This window comes from Protopterus annectens, chromosome 7.part0 (genome assembly GCF_019279795.1).
Source record: "Protopterus annectens isolate FY-2018-M chromosome 7.part0, PAN1.0, whole genome shotgun sequence".
Lineage (NCBI taxonomy): Eukaryota > Metazoa > Chordata > Ceratodontiformes > Protopteridae > Protopterus > Protopterus annectens.
Genome location: NC_056739.1, coordinates 96,004,304 through 96,025,440, shown reverse-complemented (window position 1 = coordinate 96,025,440; position 21,137 = coordinate 96,004,304). Strand labels below are relative to the sequence as shown.

Below are 21,137 nucleotides of genomic sequence, written 5' to 3'. Positions count from 1 at the left end.
CAAGCTTATGACAACCAAAAAGCTCTTGGATACCTCCCCTTACCCACAATGCATCTCTCCCCATTACCTCAGATATTGTGTGCTATAATTATAACCACAGAAAAGGGGATTTTAGTGTTTAACACCCAAAAGGATCTTAAAAGAGACCTTTTCTGGAGTATAAGGAAAACAACCTAATCTTTGAGAATCTCTTCCCGTTCAACCAAGAACCCGAAGGAAGGGAGTTGGAGGGAAGGGATGTGAGGAGAAATGAAAAATCAACAATACAGATATAATGTTATGGTGAGTACATAACTTTGTAAAATCCACAAGAAAGGCACTATAGAAGGATGACAAGCTGTCCGAGCTACACCAAACATGATTTATTAGTCCCAAATAAGCACAGCAACAACACAGCATTGGAGAGCTTGTCCTCCTTCTGTGGTGCCCTTCTTGTGGATCACATAGTTTTTTTCTTTTTGGGTGCTTTTACTCATTTTTTTGGAGTACATAACTTCATTATCAAATATTATCAATTTTTCATCTCATCCTCGCATATGGGACTGAGTCCTCAGCTATCTTTACCCCAGGTGTACTCACAGGAGAATGATCCTCAGAACCGTCACACCAAAGGAGGCCCTTCCCCTGGAGACCAAATCTAACTTGTAATGACTGATAAAGGTATGATGGGTTGCCCATGTGGCTGCTGCACAAATATCATCCAAGGAAACATTTGTCTGGAAGATGGCAGATGTGGCCATCTCCTTGGTAGAGTGAGCTTTAATTGATTTGTGAGGTTTCATGCCTTTTGAGGTGTAAATGAAGGAAATGCATCTAGAAAGCCATTTTGATAAAGTAACTTTGGAAACTCGTTGGCCTTTCTTAGGGCCTGCAAATGCAATAAACAATTGGTTTGCTTGCCAAAACTCTTTTGTTCTATGTAAATAGAAGCATAACTGTCTGTAAGCATCCAGCAAATATAGTACATATTATCCTTCTTACTAAAATTAGCAAAAAATGCAGGTAAATGTATTGTCTGATTAATATTTTTTGTGAAACAACTTTGGGCAAAAAAGAGGTGTTGGTATGCAAAGAGACTCTGTCTTTATGAAAAACCAAATATGGGGGCTGGAGTTGTGGTATTGTATGAGGAAGTTGGGAGTGGCAGAGAAGTATGTAAGAGTGGTACAGGATATGTACGAGGGTAGTGTGACACTGGTGAGGACTGCAGTGGGAGTGACAGATCCATTTAAGGTGGAGGTGGGATTACATCAAGGATTAGCTCTGAGTCCTTTCTTATTTGCAGTGGTGATGGACAGGTTGACAGATGAGATCAAACAGGAGGCCCCGTGGACTATGATGTTTGCAGATGACATTGTGATCTGTAGTGAGAGTAGGGATCAGGTTGCGGAGACTCTGGAGAGGTGGAGATATGCTCTAGAGAGCAGAGGAATGAAGGTCAGCAGGGCTAAGACAGAATATATGTGTGTAAATGAGAGGAAGGGTAGAGGAATTAAGTACTTGGGATCAACAGTTCAGAGTAATGGTGATTGTGGAAGAGAGGTGAAGAAGAGAGTACAGGCAGGGTGGAATGGGTGGAGAAGAGTGTCAGGAGTGATTTGTGACAGACGGGTACCAGTAAGAGTGAAAGGGAAGGTCTACAAGACAGCAGTGAGACCAGCTATGTTATATGGATTGGAGACAGTGGCACTGACAAAAAGGCAGGAGTCAGAGCTGGATGTGGCAGAGTTAAAAGATGTTAAGATTTGCACTCGGTGTGACTAGGATGGATAGGATTAGGAATCAGTATATTAGTGGGTCAGCTCATGTTGGACCGTTTAGAGACAAAGCAAGAGAGACGAGATTGTGTTGGTTTGGACATGTGCTGAGGAGGGATGATGGGTATATTGGGAAAAAGATGCTAAGGATGGAGCTGCCAGGTAAGAGGAAAAGAGGAAGGCCTAAGATAAGGTTTATGGATGTGGTGAGAGAGGACATGCAGGCGGATGGTGTGATAGAGCAAGATGCAGAGAATAGGAAGAAATGGAAAGAGATGATCCACTGTGGCGACCCCTAACGGGAAAAGCCAAAAGATGATGATGATGAAATACGGGGGCTGGAAAGATAGTGCTTGAATTTCTGATATCCATCTCACAGATGTAATAGCCACCAAAAAGATAGCTTTCCAGGATAGGAACTTAATATCACAAGTTGCTGCAGGTTCAAAGGGTGGTTGAACAACTAGACATAGAATCAAATTAAGATCCCAAGGGGGAGAAGGATCCTTGTGGGGATGTCTTAACAACATGGTCCCTTTTAAGAAGGCTTTGCAAAGTTTGTGGGAAAAGAGAGAGGTCTATCCCAATGTGAAAATTTGAAATGGCTGCTAACTGGGCTTTAATATTAGAAGCTGCAGCTCCGTTATTGAAAAGATGGGCTAAAAATTCTAGAATAGAGTGAATGGGAGCCGTGATACGATCCATATTATGTTTTTGAGCCCAAATTACAAACCTCTTCTATTTACTCCTATATAATTTTTGAGTGTATGATTTATGGGAGGACATCAAGAATATGAAGGACTGGGGAGGAGAGCATAGGTTCTCTGGCAATCAGTGGAACTGGAGAAACCAAGCTGTCAGCTTCAGATTGTGAAGGTTGGGATGAAGCATTCCTGTCAGGTGTGACAGTAGATCTAGAAAGGGCTCCAGAATCCAGGGCTCCTTCTGTAAATGAGGCCAGAGGAAAGGAGACCAGATTTGTCGAGGCCAATATGGGGCAATGAGGATTACTGCTCTCTTCAGTCTGTTGGCTTTCTGAAGGAATTTTGGAATCAGTGGAATGGGGGGAAAGGCATACAGTAGTCGGGAGGCCAGTCATGTACTAGAGCATCCCTGAGGGACTGCCCCAGTGAGGGAATTAGAGCAAAGTAGCTGCTGCATTTGCTGTTTAGGGGAGAGGCAAAGAGGTCACAGCAAGGCTGGCCCAATGCGCTGAAAATGTTCTCTGCTACATTCTGGTTGAGGGACCACTCAAGAGGTGTGAGAATGGCTCTGCTCAACTTGTCCTCTCTGACACTGGACTTTCCCGGAATGTGCACTGCTACAAGAAAATGGTTGGATGAGATCACCCTTTGCCACACACTGAGTACTTCTTGACACAGTGGGTATGATCTGGTTTTTAATTGCTTGTTTATGTACCTTGCCACTGACATGTTGTCTGACTGGATCACTACCATCCTCAGAAGAAGAGCAGTCTGAAATGCATGCAACACTAGAAGCACTACCCTCATCTCCAGGATGTTTAGACGGAGCTTGGCCTTGTCTGTGCACCAGGTTCCTTGGACGGTCTTCCTCAGATAATGCCCTCAACCCTATCTGGGAAGCACCCGTGGTCACCACAGCCTGCGGTTGAGAGGGAACAAGACCTTATGTCACCTGTTCTGAATGAATCCACCATGAAAGATTCTTTTTGTATATGTCAGTTCTGAGAATTTGGTGAGACATCGGTTGGTAAATTATTGACCAGTAATCAGACAGAAGTCATTGCAGGATTTGCATGTAACACCTGAATAAGCGACAAATGGGACGGAAATCCATCCAAGCTATTGGAAGAAGGCTGTGAATGAAACCGGACTCGAACAGGATGTAAAAAACAACAAATTTAATATACCAAAATGCACGACTCCTTATAAAATTATATAAAATCACAAAATGAACATGGTAAGCGCTTTCATCTGCTACATGCAGACTTCATCAGACCAGATGACACCATCAGAACTAGAATGGGTTTGTATCTATTGCCCCATTCACTCAACACATAAGTTGATATATCCTGAAGAACAGACTGAGGATACCCCCGATTTAGGAACATAGCTACAATGTTGTCCATTTCTTTTTGCAGAATGTCCATCTTAGATGACATTCTAGCTACACGAATACATTGGCCTTTAAAGATGTTTCTTAACATATGCCTAGGATGACAACTATTGAACTCTAAATATGCATTGGAATATATGATTTTCCTATATATTTCCGATTGAAAATCCATTTCAGAATGGCTAATATATGTATCCAGGTAAGCAATACCCCTTTTATCAATAGTATATGTGAATTTCAAAAATTCACTTGTATGGTTTATATATGCTATAAAATCCTGAATACCTTCTTCTGGGCCATTCCATAAGACAAAAATATTGTCAAAAATCTCGTATAATAAACAATATATTTATAATAGTCACTGCTGAAGACAAACTGATTTTCCCATTCTAACATAACCATGTTAGCAAAAATGGGGGCACAAGTAGCACCCATAGCTACACCTCTCGTTTGTCTATAATATTCTCCCTCATAATATATAAAATTGTTGTCCAGCACTAATTCCATCATATCCGTAATCAAATTAATGTTGTCCCAACTCAAATCTGAGTATTTCCTCAGGCTTGAACAAAAATATTCTAATCCCTGCTGTTTGGGAATACACGAGAACAAATCAATTACATCAATAATAATGAATATCAGTTTGTTATTCCAGATATTAGGTGTAAGTTGAGCCAAGAACATCCATGAATCCTTGATGAAATGGGGTAATTTATTATATATCGGCTTGACCCATCTGTCAATAACTACCCCAATATTAAATGTTTTAGATCTACTTCCTGATATTATTGGTCGGAACGAAGGTTTTCTTATATCTTTGTGTATTTTAGGAATGCCTACAATCGTAGCCATAACTGGATGTTCTACCTTAATAAAATTGTACAATTCATCACTAATTCTGTTATCAATAACGTACTCCTCAATTGCCAAGTCAATTTTTCGATATTTTATATTAATTTCATTAATTGAGATAAATTCATAATTACCTGATTTCATCAGTATGGCTTGTATCTCATTAATGTAGTCTATATTGTTGTATAACACTATTCCCCCTCCTTGTCCGGCTTTATAATTCGGACATCCGAATTCATTAGTAAATCATTTAAACATGTTCTTTCCTCTACTGTTAAATTATCCATTATTATATGATTTTTAACATTTTTATTGTATTTATATACTTCGTGACAAACTGCTTCCTCAAAACTTGTCACTTTCTTGTGTGCAGTAGGAATAAACACACTTTTTTTCTTAAGGAGCTTATTCTCTATAATAGTGTTACAATCTGTCTTGTTTCCAAACATCATAGCTAAATTCATTTTACGACAAAATAATTTGATGTCCGTGATCACATCCACTACATTAAACTTAGCACAAGGGATAAATTTCATACCCTTCTTAAAAAGTGAAAAATTTTCCTCTTTGATATCAATATTAGTATAATTAAATACTTTTAAATCATTAAATTCATTAACTATGTTCATCGATTCACTTATTACATCAGGAGTACGTATACTTGTATCATTTCTTGTGGTGTTTTGTACACAACTTGGTCTCAGGACATTATGATTGTCTCTAATATCTACCAATTGTTCTCTCGCTCCGCCCACTGATATCTCCCCCTCGTTGATGGTGGAAAATATCGCCCTCCTTGAAAATTCGATCTCCTCTCCTTATACATCCCATCATTGTAGTCAGGATGTACCCTCTCATTCTTAAAACTGTCCTGTCCCCATTTATATGCTCTATTCTGATCATATTGTTCCATATCCTGTTGAATTTTGTAACACTTCCTTTCATAAATTTTCTCAGCCTTACTCTCAGCCAATTTATATTGCTTCAAATACAGATCTTTCCATTGAGGAAATAATATATAATTTACAATTTCCGTATTCAATTTTTCAATTTCATTAACTATATGAACACGTTTCTCATCATTCTTTTTGATTAACAAGTTCATATAACTAAACCCAAAACTGTTAAACAAAGTGTTAAATTCATTCTGAGTATCATTGTTCATACTCAAACCCATGGGCATTTTGAAAAATCTCAAGCCCATGGGTACTATTCCCAAAGAAATACATTTTAATAAGTAAGCATTATCCACTTTAATACTTTTTGCTGTCAACAGAAGTTTAATCAAATGGTAAATCATGTCCTATAATGTTCCATTGTTCTTAGATGTTTTGTTGTTATTGTAAATTAACTTCTTTTTATGCTGTCCAATAGTAGTGAATTCATATTCATGAGTTAAAAAATTGTCAATATTATAACTTTTACGACTGTCACTGGGTAAATCAATGTTCCTGCCCTTAGGGCTGGATGTAATATTTACAGTACCTTTTGGATCAAATCCCTTGGGTTTAGTAATAGTGGCGTATGTTTTCCTTGGCAACGGGTGCTTCAGGTGAGCGCCTAATCGCTCTCCATTCTCAACATCACGAAACAAAGAAAATTCAAAAGTATATTCGTTGTCAATGGAGTTATTCCCAAGACATGCAGACAACTGTTTACTAGTAGATAAAACTGGAGAGACCTGCTTGTGGTTGCACGGGTCCCTCTGTGCATTGGGAATGTCAATCTGCGTGGATACGTTACTAGCTGGTAACCTTGTATTCTCTGGATTAGCGGACCTATTCAGGACATTGTTACTGTTAGATTGTGTACGCCAGCAGCTGTTAATCGAGCCACTTCCTCGCGTAGCAAATTTAATTTAGCCCGTAATGATTGGATATCATCCTTATTCAATGAAGTCTCCGTCATTTCTCCTTTGCCTTCCATAGCTAAAGACTACTAATTCACCAAAACGCTGAATGCAAATCCTGAATAAGTGAAAAATGGGACGGAAATCCATCCAAGCTATTGGAAGAAGGCTGTGAATGAAACCGGACTCAAACAGGATGTAAAAAACAATGAATTTAATATACCAAAATGCTCGACTCCTTATAAAATTATATAAAATCACATAATAAACATGGTAAGCGCTTTCATCTGCTACATGCAGACTTCATTAGACCAGATGACACCATCAAAACTACTGTTTTTAAATACTTTTTGGCGCCAAATTTCAAACTTCCAAAGTGTATTTAACCCTTGTATCTACAGATAAAAATGCTCCTCATGCGTTTTAAAGAGCCAATACATCAAATATAAAACCTATATACCACGAAATGCGGGGCGTGTAACCAGTGTGGATTTATTAACGAGAACGCAGGATGTAGACTAGGAGACTCGAATAGAACCTATGTAAAATTTAAGAAGGGGAATTGTAACAGAAGTTATATAGTATATTTACAAGGTTTTCTTTATGTCCTGCTTTTTACATAGGAAAAACCGAAAGACAGTTAAAGAAACGGATATATGATCATATATATAGGATAAAAACTAAAGATGTAAAAAACACATTATATAGGCACATTAATAAATTTGGTAGCTCACATACTTTTAAATTTGCTGTTATTGATCAGGTACATAGCTCCCTACAAGGTGGGAATTTTAAAGCACTTTTATGCAAAAGGGAGAGTGTATGGCAAATTTCTACAGAGGCCACTAGAGAGTCAGGCATAAACAATTTTATTTCTATAAAACCATTTTTGGAATTGAAATAAGCCAGTGATGAGGTGTGTACACACATTTCTCTGCTATATATATCTCCCACAACTATTTACATTTTTATGACTTTTTAATATGTTATTTAGTTTTTTATTATAGTAGGTGTTCATATATAGGAGTGGCAATGGTTACATAGCACGTATTAAAGTGTAGGTGTAGGTATTGATGTGTTGCTGTATATTATTATTATATAATTGATAGGGATGAAGTTTGTCATGTATTTATACAAAAAATTTTGTATGATATTGTTATAGTATCATGTTGTGTGACATAGGTTTTATATTTGATGTATTGGCTCTTTAAAACACATGAGGAGCATTTTTATCTGTAGATGCAAGGGTTAAATACACTTTGGAAATTTGAAATTTGGCACCAAAAAGTATTTAAAAACAGTAGTTTTGATGGTGTCATCTGGTCTGATGAAGTCTGCATGTAGCAGATGAAAGCGCTTACCATGTTTATTATGTGATTTTATATAATTTTATAAGGAGTTGAGCATTTTGGTATATTAAATTCGTTGCTTTTTACATCCTGTTCGAGTCCAGTTTCATTCACAGTCTTCTTCCAGTAACTTGGACGGTTTTCCGTCCCATTTTTCGCTTATTCAGGTGTTGCATTCAGCGTTTTGGTGAATTAGTAGTCTTTAGCTATGGAAGGCAAAGGAGAAATGACGGAGACTTCATTGAATAAGGAAGATGTCCAATCATTACAGGCTGAATTGAATTTGTTACGCGAGGAAGTGGCTCGATTAACAGCTGCTGTTGGACGTACACAGTCTAACAGTAACAATGTCCTGAATAGGTCCGCTGATCCAAAGAATACAAGGTTACCAGCTAGTAACGTATCCACGCAGATTGACATTCCCAATGCACAGAGGGACCCGTGCAACCACAAGCAGGTCTCTCCAGTTTTATCTACTAGTAAACAGTTGTCTGTGTGTCTTGGGAATAACTCCATTGACAACGAATATACTTTTGAATTTTCTTTGTTTCGTGATGTTGAGGATGGAGAGCGATTAGGCTCTCACCCGAAGCGTCCGTTGCCAGGAAAAACATACGCCACTATTACTAAACCCAAGGGATTTGATCCAAAAGGTACTGTAAATATTACATCCAGCCCTAAGGGCAGGAACATTGATTTACCCAGTGACAGTCATAAAAGTTATAATATTGACAATTTTTTAACTCATGAATATGAATTCACTACTACTGGACAGCAAAAAAAGAAGTTAATTTACAATAACAACAAAACATCTAAGAACAATGGAACATTAAAGGACATGATTTACCATTTGGGTAAACTTCTGTTGACAGCAAAAAGTATTAAAGTGGATAATGCTTACTTATTAAAATGTATTTCTTTGGGAATAGTACCCATGGGCCTCAGATTTTTCAAAATACCCATGGGTTTGAGTATGAACAATGATACACAGAATGAATTTAACACTTTGTTTAACAGTTTTGGGTTTAGTTATATGAACTTGTTAATCAAAAAGAATGATGAGAAACTTATTCATATAGTTAATGAAATTGAAACATTGAATACGGAAATTGTAAATGATATATTATTTCCTCAATGGAAAGATCTGTATTTTAAGCAATATAAATTGGCTGAGAGTAAGGCTGAGAAAATTTATGAAAGGAAGTGTTACAAAATTCAATGGGATATGGAACAGTATGGTCAGAATAGAGCCTATAAATGGAGACAGGACAGTTTTAAGAATGAGAGGGTACATCCTGAATACAATGATGGGATGTATAAGGAGAGGAGATTGAATTTTCAAGGGGGGCGATATTTTCCACCATCAACGAGGGGGAGATATCGGTGGGTGGAACGAGAGAACAATTGGTAGATATTAGAGACAATCATAATGTCCTGAGACCAAGTTGTGTACAAAACACCACAACTAATGATATAAGTATACGTACTCCTGATGTAATAAGTGAATCGATGAACATAGTTAATGAATTTAATGATTTAAAAGTATTTAATTATACTAATGTTGATATCAAAGAGGAACATTTTTCACTTTTTAAGAAGGGTATGAAATTTATCCCTTGTTCTAAGTTTAATGTAGTGGATGTGATCACGGACATCAAATTATTTTGTCATAAAATGAATTTAACTATGATGTTTGGAAACAAGACAGATTGTAGCACTATTATAGAGAATAAGCCCCTTAAGAAAAAAAGTGTGTTTATTCCCACTGCACACAAGAAAGTGACAAGTTTTTAGGAAGCAATTTGTCACGAAGTATATAAATACAATAAAAAGGTTAAAAATCATATAATAATGGACAATTTAACAGTAGAGGAAAGAACATGTTTAAATGATTTAGTAATGAATTCAGATGTCTGAGTTATGAAGCCGGACAAAGGAGGGGGAATAGTGTTATACAACAGTATAGACTACATTAATGAGATACAAGCCATACTGATGGAATCAGGTAATTAGGAATTTATCTCAATTAATGAAATTAATATAAAATATCGAAAAATTGACTTGGCAATTGAGGAGTATGTTATTGATAACAGAATTAGTGATGAATTGTACAATTTTATTAAGGTAGAACATCCAGTTATGGCTACGATTGTAGGCATTCCCAAAATACACAAAGATATAAGAAAACCTCCATTCCGACCGATAATATCAGGAAGTAGATCTAAAACATTTAATATTGGGGTAGTTATTGACAGATGGGTCAAGCCGATATATAATAAATTGCCCCATCTCATCAAGGATTCATGGATGTTCTTGGCTCAACTTACACCTAATATCTGGAATAACAAACTGATATTCATTACTATTGATGTAAAGGATTTGTTCTCGTGTATTCCCAAACAGCAGGGATTAGAAGATTTTTGTTCAAGCCTGAGGAAATACTCAACTTTCAGTTGGGACATGATTAATTTGATTACGGATATGATGGAATTAGTGCTGGACAACAATTTTATATATTATGAGGGAGAATATTATAGACAAATGAGAGGTGTAGCTATGGGCGCTTCTTGTGCCCCCATTTTTGCTAACATGGTTATGTTAGAATGGGAAAATCAGTTTGTCTTTAGCAGTGACTATTATAAATATATCGTTTATTATACGAGATTTTTGGACAATATTTTTGTCTTATGGAATGGCCCAGAAGAAGGTATTCAGGATTTTATAGCATATATAAACCATACAAGTGAATTTTTGAAATTCACATATACTACTGATAAAAGGGGTATTGCTTACCTGGATACATATATTAGCCATTCCGAAATGGGTTTTCAATGCATATTCAGAGTTCAATAGTTGTCATCCTAGGCATATGTTAAGAAACATCTTTAAAGGCCAGTGTATTCGTGTAGCTAGAATGTCATCTACGATGGACATTCTGCAAAAAGAAATGGACAACATTGTAGCTATGTTCCTAAATCGGGGGTATCCTCAGTCTATTCTTCAGGATATATCAACTTATGTGTTGAGTGAATGGGGCAATAGATACAAACCCATTCTAGGTATTGACACAAATAATTTCATTTGTAAACAAAATGGAAAAATGGAAGAAATAAAGTTGAACAGAGTTTGTGTCTTGACGTATACCCCACATGTGAAAGATATTGAACAAATCATAAGTAAAGTATGGAACATTTTATTAGTAGATGATGATATAAAGATGAGGGTAGGAGACAGAATGAAATTTGTATATAAAATGGGTTCGAATATAAAAAAAAACCTTGAAAAAACATAAAAAATTAATCATATGGATATGACAGGAAAATATACCATGAAATGCAGGGCGTGTAACCAGTGTGGATTTATTAACGAGAACGCAGGATGTAGATTAGGAGACTTGAATAGAACCTATGTAAAATTTAAGAAGGGGAATTGTAACCGTAGTTATAGTATATTTACAAAGTGTTCTTTATGTCCTGCTTTTTACATAGGAAAAACCGAAAGACAGTTAAAGAAATGGATATATGATCATATATATAGGATAAAAACTAAAGATGTAAAAAACACATTATATAGGCGCATTAATAAATATGGTAGCTCACATACTTTTAAATTTGCTGTTATTGATCAGGTACATAGCTCCCTACAAGGCTGGAATTTTAAAGCACTTTTAAGCAAAAGGGAGAGTGTATGGCAAATTTCTACAGAGGCCACTAGAGAGTCAGGCCTAGACGATTTTATTTCTATAAAACCGGTTTTGGAATTGAAATAAGCCAGTGATGAGGTGTGTACACACATTTCTCCGCTATATATATATATATATATATATATATATATATATATATATATATATATATATATATATATATATCTCCCACAACTATTTACATTTTTATGATTTTTATAATGTGTTATTTAGTTATTTATTATAGTAGGTGTTCATATATAGGAGTGACAATGGTTACATAGCACGTATTAAAGTGTAGGTGTAGGTATTGATGTGTTGCTGTATATTATTATTATATAATCGATAGGGATGAAGTTAGTCATTATATTATACATAGAATGTATTTATACAAAATTTGTATGATATTGTTATAGTATGATGTGTGACATAGGTTTTATATTTGATGTACTGGCTCTTTAAAACGCATGAGGAGCTTTCTTATCTGTAAATGCAAGGGTTAAATACACTTTGGAAGTTTGAAATTTGGCGCCAAAAAGTATTTAAAAACAGTAGTTTTGATGGCGTCATCTGGTCTGATGAAGTCTGCATGTAGCAGATGAAAGCGCTTACCATGTTTATTATGTGATTTTATATCATTTTATAAGGAGTCGAGCATTTTGGTATATTAAATTCGTTGTTTTTTTACATCCTGTTCAAGTCCGGTTTCATTCACAGCCTTCTTCCAATAGCTTGGATGGATTTCCGTCCCATTTTTTGCTTATTCAGGATTTGTATGTGAAAGCTGGCGAATGGAACCAACACAATTGCTGTGGCCATAGATCCTAACACCTGTAGAACATGGTGGGCAGCTACTTTTTTGTTTCTGATTAACCTTGAAGTTTGTCACCTGATTGTTAACACTCTGAAAGGAGGAATTTTCGCAATCATCTAACTGGTGTCTAGTAGTGCCCCTATGAACTCTAGTGTTTGAGTGGGTTCTGGATGAGATTTTTTGTAATTTATGGTTATGTCTAGCTCAGAACAAACTTGAAGAACAGAGTCTCTTGCGCAGATAAGTAGATGCCTGGTCGGGGCGAATATTAGCCAGTCGTCTAAATAAGGAAATACCCAAAATCCTTGTTGTCTCAGGTGAGCTGCAACCACTGCCATGCATTTAGTGAACACTCTGGGGGCAGTAGTGAGACTAAAGGGCAGTGCTCTGAACTGGTAATGATTAGCTCCCAGATGAGAGTGTAGATATCCCCTGGAGCATTTTAAATTTTTATATGGTAGTACGTATCCTGAAGATTTACAGATCACATCCAATCGTCCTGTTCAAGAAAAGGAAGTATGGACTGCACCATGACCATTTGGAACTTGCAACGCTGAACCAACTTATTCAATCTGCTGAGATCCATCATTGGTCTCCAGTCCCCTGTTTTCTTTTGAACCAAAAAGAATCATGAGTAAGTTCTGAGCCCTGTCTGATGTTGGGGGACCTCTTGGATGACTCTTTTTTCCAGCAGTTTTTGAATGTGAATGAATGCCTTCTCCCTTTGACTGGGTGGAACGTCTGGAATATTTTGGTAGGGATTGTTGAGAAAAAGGAATTTGGTAACCCCTGCATATTATCCTCTTCACCCACATATTTGAAGTTAGCATTTGCCAGGCTCTCCAGTGCAGGGATAATCAACCCCATATTGCATCCAGAGGTGGACAATTGGACCTCCTCTCAGGAGCACCAAAAGGGCTTCCCAAAGAAAGACTTTGAGAACCTTGATTCTGCGGACCTCCTCTGCTGCGGGGATGATGTCTTCCATTATTGTTTCTCCCTCTGCCTGTAGAGGAAAGCTTTCTACATGTGTCTTGGTAGGATCCTTGAGACTTATTGAACACATTTTTCCGCTGCCTGTCTGACTCTTGGAATAAGGTCTCTGAGTTGCCTAAAAATGTAAGCCCATGGCAGAAAGAGTTTTACCTTCCTTCTCACACCTGGATATCATATGTTTGACTTTGAGACCAAAAAGAGACATGCTGTCAAATGGAACACTGATGAACAAAGACTTAAAATGCTCTGCCAAATTGCAAAGGTGCATCCAGGCATGCCTCTTCATAGAGATGCCAGAAACCTGCCACTCTGCTTGTTCTTTCAGCATGATAAGACTCATGGAAGAGTTGGCTACTGAATAGGGTGGCTAACTGGGAAGCTACTTTCTCTTTAGCTCCCTCAAGGGTACTGATCCTTCAAGTTTATCTGAAAGCTCCTTGATCAGTTTCCTTTGTTACCTGGTGAAATGTGAAATAATTCAGCAATGGCAAGGCAAAGGCCACTGAAGAGAGCACATGCTTCCTACATCTATCTATCATCCTCAGAAAACTCCTTCTTGGTCACTGCTGCCATGACCATGGCATCTGCTGCAATCCCTTTTGTCCAGAAGGCGTTGTCAGAGGGAGCAGTTATAATTTTATTTGGTCTCCAGGGAACAGGCTTGATGGAATCCGGGGTCTCCCATAACTGCCATGAGATCAAACCTATGAGCGCATCAGTGAGCGGAGTCACCCAGGAGATAGATGGGTGAGAGCCAAAGGCAGCCAGGTACACCAACTCCTCAGGTGAAGGACTGCTGGACTAACAGCCACTCCTCTGTTTCAGAATCTCCATAATCTCCCCAAAGGAAATGTCCTCAGGGATGACCATGGGGATCCTTATCCCTCATCGAGGTAAGTGTATTCCAAGGCTGACTCCTCTGTACAATCCAAATGCTTCGTCTTGCAAAGTCTCTTTCTAGGGACCTCCTCAGTGGGGTAGTCTGGGGAGGTATCACAAGAGTCAGTGGTACCTAGATGGGCATCCTTGTGCCTGAGGTCAAGCTGTCCCTGTGGAACATAATGGTATGAAGCGGAATGCAGAGTATCCTGCTGGGATAGTGGATCCAAGGGGGCAGGTGACTTTTTAGATGCAGTGGCAGCTTTAGCCCTCTCCAAACCCCCAAAAGCTGACTATTCCTGAATGGACCACGACTCTGGCTCTGACAAGCCATGCTTTCAGGTTGGGGTCCCCTCCAGTCCAGAAGACAGCTTGCCAGGGGGTTGAAGCCGAGTTTAACTCACCTTCGCCAAAGCCCTAAGGTGTACCAACTTTGAAGACCTGGGAGTCTAGTACACTCAAGGTTCACGAGGTTCACTATGGCTCTGGGAATTCTCCCTCTCCAAAAAAGTTGATGAGCTTCGAGCGAAAGTCTGATCCAAGGATGAGGACATCTTTGGATCAGTGCTGAAAGGCACCAGGTGTATCAGATCTGACAGCTCCGAAGCTTGCCCTGAAGTTGGAGGAGGAGGAAGAGAGGGAGTGGAAGGTTTAGATAGACCTGGCACCATAAGGGTCAAGGTTGAGCAGGACCTAGTGACACCCGGCACCCATAAAATTTTCTGCACCATCCGTTCTACACCTTTTTCAGTAAGGCTCCTGGCCGAATGGGAAGAAGAGGCAGATGGGGACATTGGTCTTGATAACTGGTTCATAGGTCGGAGATTAACATGTCCTTGGTAGAGTCAAGATAGGCTTAAATGGACTAGTTGTCAGATTCGACATCAACAGGTCTGATCTATCCTACTAGATAGGATTGGAGCTGAAGAAGTTGAATCCAGTGGGGTAGAGATTGGTGTCGAAGGCTCTGATTGGATTACAGAGTCCCCAGACTTGGGAGATTTCAGCCTTTTCACTTTTGGCTCTGAAGTATCTGTTGATGCAGAAGAGAGTTTCTTTTTAACTTTCTTGGAGGACTTAGAGGAAATAGATGAAACCAAGCTTGAACGAGCCAATTTTGTCTTTGTGGATGAACCAGATTTGTCGTTACTTCCAGAACTAGCCTCCCCAAAAGCCGAAGGCAACATGTTCCTTAAGATGAACTTATTTTTTCTTTCCACTAAAGCTTGATAATTAAAGAAGTGGCAGATCGCACAATCCTCTTGCAAGTATAGGAGGCCAAGGCAATATACACACAATGAGTGCAAGTCGCTTACAGGAATCTTGTGCCCTCACTTTGTGGATTTCTTGTAACCAGCATGTTTGTCTTGTTTCTCTGCCATAATGCAAGGAAAGGAACAGGCAGAGAATCCACTCACATGGACAAACACATACTTAGAGAAAAACAGTGAAAAAGAGAGAAAAGTGTTTTTTTTTTCATAAAAATAGAAGCAAAAGGAAGGAGAGAGCTACTAACAATAGTAGTTTAAGATATACATTTGAAGGTAAAAGTGGTTACTGGCAGGAAAGTGAAAGGGAATGTGAAAGATGAAACAAAAGTAACCTAATTAAAAATGGTTACTGCAAAGAAAGTGTTATAAACTATAAGGGAGAGATAGAAAAGACTAGTTACACTAAAAATATAGAGAAAAAGGAGATTATAGAAGAAAAAAATTCTTAATTATATGACCTGACACCAAGAGCTAGCTGATCAGACCACATCTTCACAAAGCAGCAAACGAGATCTGAAGTAATGGAAAGAGATGCACTGTGGGTAAAGGGAGGTATCCAAGAGCTTTTTGGTTGCCACGAGCATGCTAACAGCTGAGTTGGATCCAATGTGACCCATATGTGAGGATGAGATGAAAAACTGACAATATCAGATGTGTGTTTTGTGTAAAGACTCTACATGTATGAATTGTAAAAAGTTTTTATTTTTTGTATTTGACTGGGTAAATGTTGTTATTTCAAAGGGGGTATGAACAACTAGCGTGAAATAAGGGAAATGTGTTGGCAACTTAGATTAGGGGTAAACAAAAGTACAGGGTTAAATTACAGGATGAACAGACTGGTATTGACTTTATATGTGATCATGAGGCTGTAAGTTGAGATACAAATATATGTTTTCTTAATAGGTGTTAATTCTGAAGAAGCCTTTAGAATAAAAGAAAGCACTAAATAAATCATGGCTCCAGTGATTCCTTGAAGGAATGTTTGGTTGTTAATTTTGATTATCTTTGACACTCGTATTACTAGAGTGATGTGTTTTTCTTAAATTTTGAATCAGAAATCACAAATATAATGAATGGGATTAGGTTCTGGTAATGTCTTGGTTCATCTTTATTTGAAACTTAGCTTAACAGCATCATATATTTATTCTGTATTGTATCTATTCTGTTGTAGGAAAAATAAATAAATATGTAAAACTTTCACACAAAGGTGCATTTTTCTTCAATAACAAATGAGGGGTTTTGCAGTGGTACTGGTTGAGTGATACGTTGAGAAGATTCTGGAAATATTTCTAATGCTATAGGTGCGATACACTACTGAGATATTACCCCTTGATGAGACTGTGAACTCATGTTTAAGAGTTGTGCTGTAGTACAGTTCTGGATGCACAGTGCTTTATACTGTAATGTATATCCACTTATACTGTACTCTAGTAATGAAAGCTTCCTACAGTACATTTTTGGCATACATGTTTGTGTAAAAACATAAAGAGACCTTACCTTCTCCTTAAGCTGGCTTCTGTTGGTACTTTCCTTGTGAGCTGAAAGATAACAGATTTTAATGTAGGACACCTTGGTTAAAGTTATTGTTTTACAGTATTCAAAAGGCAAATTGAAGAAGTCTTGTATCATTGTAGCTTTTGTCATTCATTAGGTTATAAATCTCAGGCAAGTTCTACCCTGACTTATCTTTCCACAACTCTTATCAGTTTAACTTAATTTATGCTAGGCATTCTCTATGTAATCTCTTTTGGATGTTATTTTACATGCTTTGTTTTTCAGTTAGGGGTTGGCTCGCTACAGTTTTGCTGTATATGTATTGTTAGAGTGTTGTCATGCAATAAGAAGTTCTCTCACCTGTCTTTTCAGCTAGATATGTAGAGATATAGAGGAGGTAAGTTAATTGCTGATGCAATCAGGAATAACGTAACTCAACATCTAAAACTTTACCAAGCTACCAAAAATGATCTGTGAATAAACCTTCCTCTTCTGATCTCTCTTGCCACAGTAAAAAGCAGACACTTATGAGAATGTCTATTTCTTAGAAGGTATTTTTTGCAACAGAACTACCATGTGTTTTTTGTCATGAGTTTCTCTACTCTCCCAGTGACTTATGATACTAGGTTCTGGCCTGTACTTTAACTTTTTTGGCAACATTTTTAATCATACACATTTTTTTGTGTTCCTTTCCATCACTTCTCCCACTCTTAATGCCTTTGGTATTTTCTAGTACTGTTTGACAAACTTTACTAGTTTTCTTGCTGACATGATTATGTTTGCAATGTATTTATTATTTTGACTTACATGGTGTTAATTTTTTTTTTGAATAAACACGTATTAAATCTGCAATATTTAAATAATGACATGGCTACACATATAGTTATAGAAAGGAAAACAATTATACAGTTTGTCATTAGTTTCATGCATTATACATGTATGTTTTATTTTTTAATAATTATCATTCACTCTGATATTACATAAATTGCTCAAATCCTGTCTTCCTTTAAATGTCATTCCTCTTCCTGTACATTTTTTTTGCATGCATCATTCCCACAAATTCCATTTCATTCCTATATTAATCTGTTCCTTCCCTTTTCTAAAGATCCCACCTCCAGTTCTTTTATCTCCTTTATTATATCCAATGCTTTGGTTATGGTAGGTTTAGATTTGGTTTCTGTTTTCTAGCTATTTCTTTTTTGGCAGCCAATAGCATTAAACTTCACAAGTCCTTACTTTGCTTAGAAGATTCAGATCCTATATCCCAGATCAAAAGAATTATTTTTTTACTTAACAACCGTTTGCTCCACCAACATTTCTGACAAAGTATTCTGCAGGGAATTTTTAAAATCTGCAAATTTGTTACATTCCCAAAAAAATCTTCATAATCACCTCTCTTTCTGCCATCATACCTCCAGCAATTACTGTATGCCTGAGGAAAAAAAAAATTGAAGTCTGCTTGGGTATAGTCTGTGGTGTTGGTTTTGATGTTTTCTCAAATCTACCTTGCGTTTAGTATTTTGTAGGTTCTTAGTGTAAAACGTTACAGTACTGTTATTTCTGGTCTCTTCTCTTTGATGTTCTGCTGGTTGTTACAGACCGAACAGAGTTTGATAGGAGTTATGGTTCAATGAAACTCAAGAGTGAATTTAAGAAACAGAAATGTGGCAATATGCTTATCCCACAGAATAAATATTCTGAGTGTTAGGAAATTAATGAAATACTTCTACATGTGAAATATTCCAATCATTTATTCCTAACATTCCCAATTAATTGAAGAACAAGGTATAATCCTTTTTGCTGGAAAATGCTTTCTGCAAGATCCAACAAGCAATTGGTACCAAAAGGAGCTTTGCATCTGGGTGCATTTACTTTGATGTCATATTCAGGTCCGTTGACCTCAGCATTGGAACTGGATTGAGAAATTATTACTGTTTCTGCTGATTGTCGAAAGCATCAGAAGAGGAAATCCAAGCACAGGACTAAGAAACAGATACCTTTCTCTCCAGGTCCTCATGCTAAAAAACATAAACACGGGCCTGCTGAGAGTAGTTTCTGACAAATTCCCTGCTAAATTAATCATATCACTGAGCTTGACTTCCTTAACAAGTAAACAGGGTAGGAGGATGGCATAATGGTTAAAGTGTTTACCTTGGAGACACAAGATGCAGGGTTTGATTCTCACATAGGGTAATTTGCTAGGCTTAAAATGGCCCACAAGGGCAGCTAGCCTAGCATTAATCTATAAACCTAAAATCCATTCATGATCTCAAGGGATAGTTTCAGATACCATCTCATTTTGTTCCCCTTTAGAAATGGTTTGTGAGAAAATTGTGGTTGCATTTATCAGGACTCATCAAAAGATGATGTCTACTGCTCCCCTTCTAATGTTCTCATTTTGTTCCCCTTTAGAAATGGTTTGTGAGAAAATTGTGGTTGCATTTATCAGGACTCATCAAAAGATGTCTACTGCCTCATCCCCTTCTAATGTTATGAAAGACAGAAGCTTTTTCTCTAAAATTAATTTTTCAGCCATTTTTATCTTAGCGTTTTCAAAAGATGGCTTAATTCTTGGAAAAACACCCCTACCCCGGTTCAGTCTCCATTTGTGAGGGTCTGTCTTGGTCCTGCTCAGCTTGCATACAATAATGTTTTACTTTGACAGAATATAAGTAGCCTGGAGGGTCAGATTATGCTGAGTTGCTACATCCCAGGCTAGCATGTCAAATCTTCAAAGGGGGTAGAATCTGACCCCTCCCCCCATTTGTTATACATGACATCACTGTGGTATCTGTGATAACTAACAGAGCTCTTGGAGTCTAAACTTGATTCAGGGTCTTGAGGGCATTTATTATTACAATCACTTCTTTGCCATTTGTGTATTTTGGTCTTTCCTGTTTGTCTCACAGACCCAAAACTTTCACTTCCATGGAAACTGCCCCTGAAGCAAAGTTGGAGGCATATGTGGTCACAGACTGAATGGGATCTAGAAGGTAGAGGGGAAGACCAGGACTGAGTGGTGTTTGAACCTTCTACCAATGTAGCTCTTTTTTTTACAAATCCTAGCACATGAATCTGAAAATATAGAGAATGCTGGCTTTAGGACCTGACAGATTTTTGGAACCTTTATATTTTTTCTCATGTGAACTCTGGCCAGATTAATCAGGAGAATCATGAATTCCCTGAAAACTATAATTTTGAGCTGTTCCTTAGCTGAAGTCTGTGACTGACTGGACAAGATCAGGAGCTGTTCTATGTAGAGATCTACTTTGTCCTGAGGAAGAAGAGTCCTCTCGAGAGATGTATCCAGAAAACATCCCAAAAACATTGTCCTGTGAGAAGGAATGAGAGAATGAGAGAAGATTTCTGAAGGTTCACCTGGAGAGGAGATCCTTTACCCAGGTCAGAGATTCCTGACATTTTAAGCAATACTCTGCAAATATAAGACAGCCATCTAAATATGGAAAATGTGAATACCATGCAACCTGCAGTGAGCTGTTGCAAGTGCCAGACACTCTGCAAATACTCTTGGTGCTGTAGATAATCCAGAAGATAATTCAGAGACCTGAATAAGAGACAGCTACAGAAAATCTTTAAAAAAAAATCTGAAATCTTTGAGAACTGGACTGTGATGATAAGCATCTTTTAAATCTAATATTTCCAGAAAACTATAAGAAGGAATAAGGAGTAGCAGGGAATGATGGGACAGTATTTTCAACTTGGGGACTTTGACGTAAAGGTTGAGAAAGGAAATGTCTTCATGTTCCTTTGTTTTTTAGCACCAGAAAAAAATTCTTGAACAAAATCCTTTCCCTTGTTTGGTCTATGTGCGCTGGTTCTGTGCCCCCCCCCCCTCCCCAGACAGCATTTTCTGGATGACTAGAGGAAACAGAGATGTCTGGTTTGGCAGATATGGAAGAATCCCCTGAAATGAGGAGGAGACTCCCATTTCAATCTACATATTTGCTGAATGATTCTCAGAACCCTTTTGTCTGAGATGGTATGATGCCAATAGTGCAAACCTAAAGGGGGGAAAACTAGGAGGTACAACTAGTCATTATGCCTTTTTTGGACTGCCCTTGGTACTGGGAGACTCC

The 21,137-nt window shown here is 37.7% G+C and overlaps 1 protein-coding gene across 2 annotated transcripts in view; it reads right to left on the bottom strand.

The window, feature by feature from the left end:
• The window catches only part of LAD1 (ladinin 1), a 1,049,893-nt gene that overhangs the window by 273,539 nt on the left and 755,217 nt on the right, over positions 1-21,137 (bottom strand). For both annotated transcript variants that reach the window (XM_044076520.1, XM_044076519.1), the window contains one exon: positions 17,044-17,084. In XM_044076520.1, the coding sequence (XP_043932455.1) occupies positions 17,044-17,084 (41 nt within the window). The remainder of the gene's footprint in view (positions 1-17,043; positions 17,085-21,137) is intronic.